The sequence below is a fragment of the Orycteropus afer genome, unplaced genomic scaffold (assembly GCF_000298275.1).
Source record: "Orycteropus afer afer isolate SDZICR_OR568_19922 unplaced genomic scaffold, OryAfe1.0 scaffold00244, whole genome shotgun sequence".
Taxonomy (NCBI): domain Eukaryota; kingdom Metazoa; phylum Chordata; class Mammalia; order Tubulidentata; family Orycteropodidae; genus Orycteropus; species Orycteropus afer.
In genome coordinates this window covers 1479064-1488769 of record NW_006921831.1, presented here as the reverse complement: position 1 = coordinate 1488769, position 9706 = coordinate 1479064, and the positions used below count along the sequence as shown (strand labels likewise).

Here is a 9706-nt window from a genome sequence, read left to right as displayed (position 1 = left end):
AATAGATGGGTGGATGGATGGATGGATGTTGAGTGAGTGGGTGGATAAGTGGATGGGTGGATGGATGTTGAGTGGGTGGATGAATAGATGGGTGGGTGGATGAGTAGATGGGTGGATGGATGTTGAATATTTGGACCTGCAGTTTCTTGATGGATGTATTGCACCAGGCATTTCCAGACATCCACTGCTGCAGCCCCCGCTGAGTGGAGGGCATCAAGATACTTTAGACAAAGCCATGTCCTGACACTCCAATTCCAGCTGGACAGTGGTCAGAAGCAGACAACGCTGCCCTAAGAGTCATAATTACAGAGTGGCTGGGAGCTGGGCTCTTCACCTCTGTTCCCTCGGTTACTCTCCCCACATCCTCACACAGTGTGTACCCCCTGCAATTTTACAAATGAGGACATTTAGACCCAGTGAGGTGAAGTGACAACTCATAAGGTCTCACAGCTAGGGAAAGGTCAACATGGAGTGAAAATCATTCTAACCACCTGCAGAGCCCATGCCCTTGGCCACTGACCTTGCTGTCTCCCCCCCCCAAACCAGGACGGATGTTGGCATCGGGGTATTCAAGTGCTCTAAGTCCAGGGAGGAATTCTGACCTTGAGCTGCTTTATTCCTCTGGGTGCCACTGCCCTGTCCTGACCCCCAAACTTCTTCCAGTCCTCATGGGCCCAGTTGTAAGGGTCATGTACCCTCAGAGACATGTTCCTGATCACAGAGGAACTGAGTACTCTCGGCTCAGTTTGTCCCAGGACACACCTGGAGCGAGGGCTTTCATCTCCCTGTCACAGCTCTTGGTGCTGGGCCAAGTCAGCCCTGAGTCAGGATGTGCTGGGGTGGCCTGACTGACTGAGGGAATGGGAATCCCAGTGCACGTGCAAATGCCACAGCGGCTGCAGAGAAGCCCGACAGGGGAACATCTTCTGTCTCACAGGCAAGCAGCCCAAATTGTCATCCTCTCTGCGAGTCCCTGACTTTCTGAGCTGTAACCTTTGGACGTAAGTCCCTGGGTGTTAATGAACTTGGCTGCTAACCCAAAGGGTAGAGGTTCAAGTCCACCCAGAGACGCCTGGGATCTATTTCCAAGAACGCGCCCTGGCCAAGCTTCTGGGGCCCAGTTCTGCTCTGACAAACATGGGGTCACTATGAGTCAGAGTCGACTTACAGCCACTTTCAGGTTTACCTCTGGATGGCAAGTAGCTAGACCAGATTCATCTCGCTGGCTGGCCACTCCACCAGCTCCCAGGTGTCTGGGCTGGATGGCATCTCTTAGGAGTGAACATCTCAGTCCTCAGGGTCAGGTGCAGTGTGGCCCTTCCTGTCTGGACACAGTTGACCTGTAGCTGGCTGCAGAGGGAGAGGTTGAGTGGGAAGGTGAGCGTGGCCCCCTTGTCTCATGCTGTCAGCGGTGATGACACACTCACCACCTGCCCCCAGGGCTCTGTGTCCTCACATTTGGATGTCATTTCATTAGAGATGGCCCTGGGGTGGGGTGGGGGTGTCTCTGGAGAGTCACAGCTGATGGCTGCTGCCTACCCCAGTGAGTCTGGATCAGCTGCCAAAGGAACAGGGAGGCCGCATCTTCTGACCTTCTCTAACCCCACAAGAGGAAGACAGAATCACCATCAGCAGCCCAAGGCATATTCCTGTGAGGCCAGACATGCTGCCTCCCTTCAGCCCTTTCACCAACCCTGACACCAACCTTTCCTCCCACAGCATCCACCACCTCTCTGCTGGGTTTGGTAATTCACTGCAGTGGCGCACAGAACTCACAGATTATGAGGTTTCTTAAGGAAGCAATAGGCTACAATTGAAGTTCAGGAACACGCTCAGTCTCTCTCAGCCCGCTGTCTGCCAGCCAGAGGTCTGAGTCTCTCTCTCAGCCCGCTGTCTGCCAGCCGGAGGTCTGAGTCTCTCTCTCAGCAGTCTGTGTCTCTCGGTGTCTTATTTTTCAGCACACGTGTCTCTCAGGAGTGCATTTCTCTCAGCAGCATGTCTTTCTCAGCCAGCAGTCAGAGAGACACCTTCTGCCTCTGAAAGGGCTCGTTTTGAGCCTGGCAGAGTGGCCACTAACCAATCCTAGCATCAGAATTCTGTACACCTGAGAGAGAGCCAACTTCCCCGAGAATTACTTGGAGCTATGCGCAACAGAAATATCCCAGGTGGATCACTTTCATGATCAGGAGCTATTCATTTGCTCACGGCAAATTCCACCACAGAGTTTACAAAGACTTATGGCTAGAAAAGCCATCCCAGGTAATTTACTACACAGCACTGCCTAATCCAGAAGAGGTCATGTGACCCAGCCCTGTTTCCCACTGCTCTGCTCCTGAGGTGGCTGAACGCCCTGGCCTCAGCATCATGCCAACAGAGCTGGTGCTCCGTTCGCTGGCTGGCCTCCCCTTGCCTTCTCACCACCTCCATGTGCCCACGTGTGGAACAGGCTCACCCTCATGCAAACCCACGTGGATCCTGTGGCTGGCTCTCAGGGTCACAGCACTCAGGGGAAAGTAAAGCTAGGACAAGGCACAGCACAGCCACACTCCCCAAACTTCCGTAAGCACAAACCAAGCCACATGTCATTTATCAGGGCTGTGTATACAAATCAAGGAGCACAGATTAAGTGGCCAGTGCCTAAGGCATCTGACTGCTAACCAGAAGGTCAGTGGTTCAAACCTACCAGCCACTCCTCGGAAGGAGGACTGGGCAATCTACTTCCTTAAAGATATACTGCCTCTGAAACCCAAAGGGGGTGGCTGTGAGTTGGAATCTACTCAATGGCAGTGAGTTTGTTTTTGTTTTTTCCCCAAAATGTATACAAATTAAGCAAAGTGCAAAAGATAGATGGGAAACAAACAAACAAAAAAAACCACCAAACCCATTACGCTCCAGTCAACTCAGACTTGGTGAGCACATGGTGTTGGTGGAACTGTGTTTGCTGGGTTTTCAGGGGTGAGTCTTCAGGAGACCGTGAGGTTCTTCTGAGGTTCTCTAGGTGTATTCAAGCTGCCAGTCTGTGGGTCAGCGGCCACCCAGGGACCCTAGTACACTGGAAGATCATGGTAAATACCAGAACATGAGTGATGACACCCAGCTTTGAGACTTTTCCGTGCAAGCCTGTTTCATGTTGGCCCCCTAAATGTAAGGATCCTGTCCCAACGAATGCTTGAGGCCACCTACCTCCTTACAACGGGAGGAGAGGAGAACGCTGGTGGGGTCCCAGCCTTGTAGCCATGACATTGGGGCCTAAGTCAGTCCTCTTCCAAGAATCAGACGTGGTTCTGGTTCTGGAACCTCCCACCATAAGTTATTACCATCCCACTTACGGCCCCACAGCCTGGGTGCTCTCAGAAGCCACCAGAAGTACCGTCCTTGAATCCTGACCCATATTCCTCTTGTGTACATGTTTGTTCTAAAGATCCCCATCATAGAGAAAGAACTAAGGGTGACACCTCCCAATTGTCACTGATAAGGAAACAGAGGGATGATTTGTCTTGGTCACCTAGAACTGCCATAACAAAAGATGCCACACATGTGTGTGCTTTCAAGAACAGAAACGTATTGTGTTTTAGTTCAGGAGGCTGGACATTGGATTGAGGGTGTGGCTCGGGGAGGTCCTTCTCTGTCCATTTGGGGCAAACCTTCATACCATTCCCGAAGAGTTCAGTCACGGCTAGTGGAAATGAGGGCAGCAGACATATTGCATACTGGCCAAATCTCTTGCATGTCAGATTTTGACCTGGGTAGGAGAGGGCGTAGTGGATAAGGCACTAAACTGCTAACTGGAAGGTCAGTGGTTCAAAGCCAACAGCTGCTCCATGGAAGGAAGACTGGGCGATCTACTTCCATAAAGATTTACAGGTTCGGAAACCCAGTGGGCGTCACTATGAGTCGGAAACGACTCAATGGCAGTGGTTTTTTTTTTTTTCCTGAAGAAAGGGCAGTGATGTCCCACTCAGAGACAGCAACCAACTGCGCCACTTGGGATATGATTGGCCGCCATCTTTGAGACAATTAAATCAGCATTAAAAGTTCCTGTGTGTGTCATTCTCAGGGTCCGTTAACTTGTCACCTGCTGTCAGGTATGGGAATTGGTCTGGGAACATTGGCTTTCTGTGAAATCAGTAGTGGAAGGTCGGAATGAATCAATATGTGAATGTGGTTACTGCCTGGACAGAAGGCCGTGGTCTGGTCCCCCTCACCCAGCACGCTGACACTCAGGAATAACCTGGGGAAGTGTGCAGACACCCGGGGTTTTTAACCACAGATGCTGCCCCGGCCTGCTCCCCTCTCTGCCCATCCAGAACCACAAGCTCCGGGGGAAGCTGCTACTGGCTGTACGTTGGCTGCGAACACTTGGCTGTGGTGTGCAGGGTGAGGCTGTTCTGTTCCGGGACGTGACCTGCTCTCTCTCTGCTTTCCTCTCCAATCCAGGCCCACTTTCCCTCCTGGTGTCAGCAAGGACCCGCTGTCCGCCTTTGAGCAGCCGGGGCCCAAGCGGAAGCTGTACAGTGCGGTGCCCGGGCGGCTCTTCGTCGTCGTCAAGCCATACCAACCCCAGGTCGACGGCGAGATCCCCCTGCACCGCGGCGACAGGGTCAAAGGTCAGTGCCCACCCTTGTTCTCCTGCTTCTGGGGAAGGATCAGACCAGGGTCCCTTCAGTTTACCCCCTCAGTGAGCCTGATGGGGGCAGAGTCTGCAGCATTGTCTCGGCAGGGTCCCCTGTGGAGGGCAGGAATGGGGAGCAGAGTGAGGCTGGCCAGTCTCCCAGCTCATTCTCACAGAGACAGCTGCAGCACCCTGGCCGCTGATCTAGTGGGGCAGTCTAATGGGATCCCACTGTGGGAGTGTTGGAGCAGGTGCAGGGTGTGCTCCTGCCCCGAGAGCCTGGGCATGGCAGTGGGGCAATCCTAGGGCTGGTCTTTATGCAGACATGGCAGTGAGGCAGGCCTTAGGGCTGGTCCTCGTAGAGATGTCATGGTGAGGCAGGCCCTAGGGCTGGTCCTTATGAAGATATGGTGGTGGAGGGGGGACAGGCCCTAGGGCTTGTCCTCATGGAGATGTCGCAGTGGGACAGGTCTTAGGACTAGTCCTCATGGAGATGTCACAGTGGGGCAGACCCTAGAGCTGGTTCTTACGGAGATGTCATGGTGAGGCAGGCCCTAGGGCTGGTCCTTATGAAGATGTGGTGGTGGGACAGGCCCTAGGACTGTTTCTTACGGAGACGTGGTAGTGGTGGTGGTGGTGGGGCAGGTCTTAGGGCTTGTTACATTTGGATGTGTCTTGATAGGAGCAGTGTCCAGGTGGATGGCCCAGCAGGAGCCACTGCCTGGAGGCTTGCACAGTTCAGTGCGTAAATGTCCACTGGGGTCTGGGTTGGAGGGAGGATTCTCACAGCAGAATCCTGGGGAACGTGGTTGAAAAGCATTCTGAGCGCAGCCGTGAGCGCTAGGCCAAGGAGTTAGACTTTGCTCCATGGGTACTGGGGAGCCAGTGATGGCTCCTGTGCAGGGAAAGGTCTACTCTGTGGATGCTTCTGAGCGATGGATTCAGAGATGGCACATGTGGGATGGGGGAAGGGTGGCAGAGACAGGAGTTGAGGCCTATGGCACTGAAGGCCAGGGGTGGGGAGCTTACAAAAGAGGCATATGGGGGCCACAGGGGGCCACACAGGGGCAGCCTGAACTCACTGGGCAGAGCAAGAAAGAGCACGCCATGAGTGTCCGACTGTGTCCTGGGCTGCCCCTGGAGGAGAGGCCTTCAGAAGATGGAGCACAGGTTAGAAAGTGTGCCAGGTTCAAACCCTGCCCTCCCCACTGACTGACTGTTTGATGCTGAGCAGGCAGTTAGTTTAGTTCCTCTCTGGATCACACGCCACTCAGCCAGCTTCACCCAGGTTATTCTGAGTTTGCAGTGACAGGTTAGAGCCCCCTTCTCTTTCCCGACCCCTTTTGGTGTTCCAACCACACGTATATTTGATCCGTTGAGCATACCAACCAGGTCCCTGAGACCCCATCCGTTCTCTCTTCTTCTTAGGTTATTTCTACTGGCCTGTTTCACATTCACTTCCTCTTTCCTCCGAGATGTCCTGTTGACTGTTAAGCCCATCCCACGAAGTTTTTGTATGTCAGAAATTACATCTTTGAGTTCTAGAGCTCCGTGTGTTGTTCTTTTTCTTTTTGTCTGCTAAGACAGACATGCTATTACTCTGTTGAGGTTTTCATTCCTCGAGCTCGTGCTTTGTTCTACAACACAGGATTGGCTTGGTGGTGATGGTGGTTGTTTGCTGTCGAGTCGGATCCAACCCACAGTGACCCCTCCTTGGGTTTCCGAGGTGGTATCTCTATGGAAGCATACTGCCCAACCTTCCTTCCGAGGAGTGGCTGATGGGTTTGAGGCTTAATTACCACATTGAAGCCTTTCTCTGTAGTCCCAGCATCTGCTCCCACTTGGGGTCAGGCTCAGCTGAGTCTCTTTTCTCTTGAGAATGTCTTCCTTTTTCTTCATTCTTCATGTATCTGGTAATTTTGGATTGCGTGCTAGACGTGACACATGCTAAGTTGTAGAGGTTCTGGCTTTTGTTGTTTCCCTCCGATCAGTTTCCAGTTTCTCTCCGTTGTTTCTGTAGGTATTTTCCTGGCTGGGCTTGCAGCACAACCTCTGCTTCTTGGGTGGCAGCTACCGGCTCAGCTCAGGTCTTGTCCCCTAGCTGGGCTCTTCACGTTGTTCTGCACATGGACCGTTGAGGGGTTGGTGGGAGGTGCAGGGAGACTGTTTGCTCATCCCATCTCCCCTGCCCTCTCTGGCTCTTTCCTTTGCTGGATTCTCCCGCTTTTTCAGCATTCCTGGTTTCCTACCTGTTGCGGATTGAATTATGTCCCCCCAAAATACGTGTTGTGAATCCTGGAGGGGCAGTGGTTAAAGCGTTCGGCTGCTAACAGAAAGGTGAGTGGTTCAAACCCACCAGCTGCTCTGCTTCCATGAGGTAGAGCTTTGCAGACTCTGGGGCAGTTCTACCCTGTCCTGTGGAGGCAGTAAGAGCAGGAATGGACTTGGTGGCAGTGGGAAGGGGTCGTCTTTGTTGAGTTAATGAGACAGGATTGGAGTAGGAAGGGATCGTCTTTGTTAGGTTAATGAGACGGGATTGGTGTAGGCTGTGTCTGGACCCAATGTCTTTTGAAATACTAAGAGATGAAAGGAGGGAGCTAGTAAAGAGTGATGGGGGAAGAGACCAAGAGACCAGAAAGCCTTCCCCTAGATCCAGCACCCTGAGCTTGGACTTCAGGGCTCCTAAACTGTGAGGAAAACAAAACCTGTGGCTGACAGGCGTCCCCGTGTGGTGTTTCTGTACTAACAGCACCAGGGACCTGAGACACTACCTTTCCCTTTCTGACCCCTTGGCCAAGGGAGTGCAGCTGTTTCCTCTGTTCCCCTCCGCCACCAGCCCTGCAGTCTCAGTCCTTTCAGCTGCCCTGACCCATGGTGACCGCCCCCACATCGGAACGGCGCCCTGCCATGTGCTGCACCAGCCCCGTGGTCTGTGTGGATTAGACTGTTGGGACCCACAGGGTCTCACGGGCTGACTGGAGCAAGTAGACCCTCAGGCCTTTCTCCCTGGTCTGTCTCAGTCTGGAAGCTCTGCTGAAACCTGTTCAGGATCACAGCAGCTCACAGCCTCCACGGACTCACGGGAGGCAGCCGCACACAGGCCCACTGGGCGTGGAAGCCAGGTCTTCCACATGGAAGGCGAGACTTCAAGCCCTGAGGTCCCCCACCCTGCCTCTGCTCGGTGCAGGCCAACAGCCAGGGGCATGAGTTCTTCCTGGCCGCCCAGTCTCCTCCTCTCCAAGCAAGATGCTCGCCCCGCCCGGACCCGTCTGTGCCCATCCACTCGCCTCTGAGCACCTTCCCGTGGCCGCTTTCTGGATCGTGTTCAGGTTTTATCACTGTTTTCGGTGGGCGTGCTCTCGGTGGGTCGCCACCTGTCACAGCCATTCTGCCTGAAGTCCCTAAATGGCCCCTGTAGGTTTAAAGCCTGGGAGCTCTGGTGAGATAGTGCCTAAGGCACTTGACTGCTAACCCGAAGGCTGGCGGTTCAAACCCACCAGCCACTCCTCAGAAGGAAGGTTGGGCAATCTACTTCTGTCGTGATACCACCTCGGAAACCCAAGGAGGGGTCGCTGTGAGTCAGGGCTGAGTCGATGGCACATAACGACATGTTTCAAGCTGCATTTTTTAAATGTGCTCATTGTAAAAGAAAGAATTCAGGTCAGCTGTAGTCTCGAATGTGAGTAATGCCACCCTTCATTTCGTCACCCTTGTCTTCACATGTCCAGCCTCGGATTTGATCCCACGGAGCAGGACACCCTCTGACGCACCAGCCATGGCACAGCATGTCTGACAGTGGCCTGGGGGCTTTGTCCATCTACAGCGCTGCCCGGGGCCTGCACACAGCAGGGCACGCGCGACATGCGCTGAGTGCCCCTCTCTAGGCCAGGAGGCGTGCCTCTCCTACCTACTGCCTGACTCTGCACTGCAGTCTCCCACTGTGTGTCATTGACGTGGGCTCTGTGGGTCCCTGAGGCCTGAAGGGCTCTGGGGAGGGAGCCAGAGGAGCCCATTATTCGTCAGAGCTGCTGGTGCCCGTGTAACTGCACTGGGCTTCTCAGAGCCCATGGACAGAGCTAGGGAGGCCAGACCAGGGCATAGGGCTAGAGCAGTCAAGGCTTCAAGGTCCCTCCTGAGCCCGTCACCCCCGCCACGAGTCTGTCTTCTCTGGCCTTTGCCCAGTCCACCTGTCTCTCAGGCTGAAAGCGGGCACAGCCACGGCCTGGGCAGGAGAGCCATGTCTGGAGTAGACTCTGTCTGAGAACGCTGAGGGGCGGGGCAGGTCCACAGGACTCGTGTTGAGGTGCCACTGCGTGACGGGTGTCGGTTAGCCAGGTGCCGTCAAGTCAGCTCTGCCTCGTGGCTCCCCGTGTCGGACTAGAACTGTGCTCTGTCAGCTCTTCAGTGGCTGGTTCTCCAGTGGCTCTCCAGGACCCCCAGTTCCTCAAGCTGCCCAGTCTCTGAAGTGAGCTGGGCCTCCATTCCTGGGCCTCCACTCCCCTTGCATGCATCTCACCATGCACCCAAACCCAGTGTAGTCTCGTTAGACCAGCAGGTTTCAGGCAGGATGGAGAGGAGCCTGGGAAGTCGTCTCTGTGACTCGATGACTTCAAGCTTGGTCTCCTTGTCCTTCTCCACGCACTGGAGATGATCGCAAAGTCATCGGTGAAGGCAGAGGCCAGCATGAGTGAGCACCTGCTGTCAGCCATGACACCCAATAGCTGTCTGTAAAGCACACAGGGACTGTGGGCAGAGGCGTCAGTCTCAGCTTCTACAGATGTGTGTCTCACATGGAGAAATCTCTCCACTATCTCACAGCCCATGACCATGTACATGCAATACCTGTTCCCACCTGGACACAGGTGTGCTCACCAGGAAGATAATTAAACCTGCCCTTGAACGTGTGAGTAAGCAGAAGCCCTGTGTGTGAGCCCTGATGTGTGCCCTCTGGCCCAGCACCCACTGTGCAGGTGACTCAAGGTCAGAAGGGTCCTTGTAGTGCAAACTGCTTCAAACAAGGCATGTTGGACGCAGGACCCCGGGTCCTGCCTTGGAAGCAAAACCCAAACCACACCCACTGCCTTGAGTCGATTC

The 9706-nt window shown here is 54.2% G+C and overlaps 1 protein-coding gene across 1 annotated transcript in view; it reads left to right on the top strand.

Moving 5' to 3' along the window:
* SHANK2 (SH3 and multiple ankyrin repeat domains 2) overlaps positions 1 to 9706 on the top strand; it is a 626142-nt gene that overhangs the window by 263602 nt on the left and 352834 nt on the right. The window contains exon 10 of the mRNA XM_007949326.1: positions 4438 to 4607. Coding sequence (XP_007947517.1) covers positions 4438 to 4607 — 170 coding nt within the window. The remainder of the gene's footprint in view (positions 1 to 4437; positions 4608 to 9706) is intronic.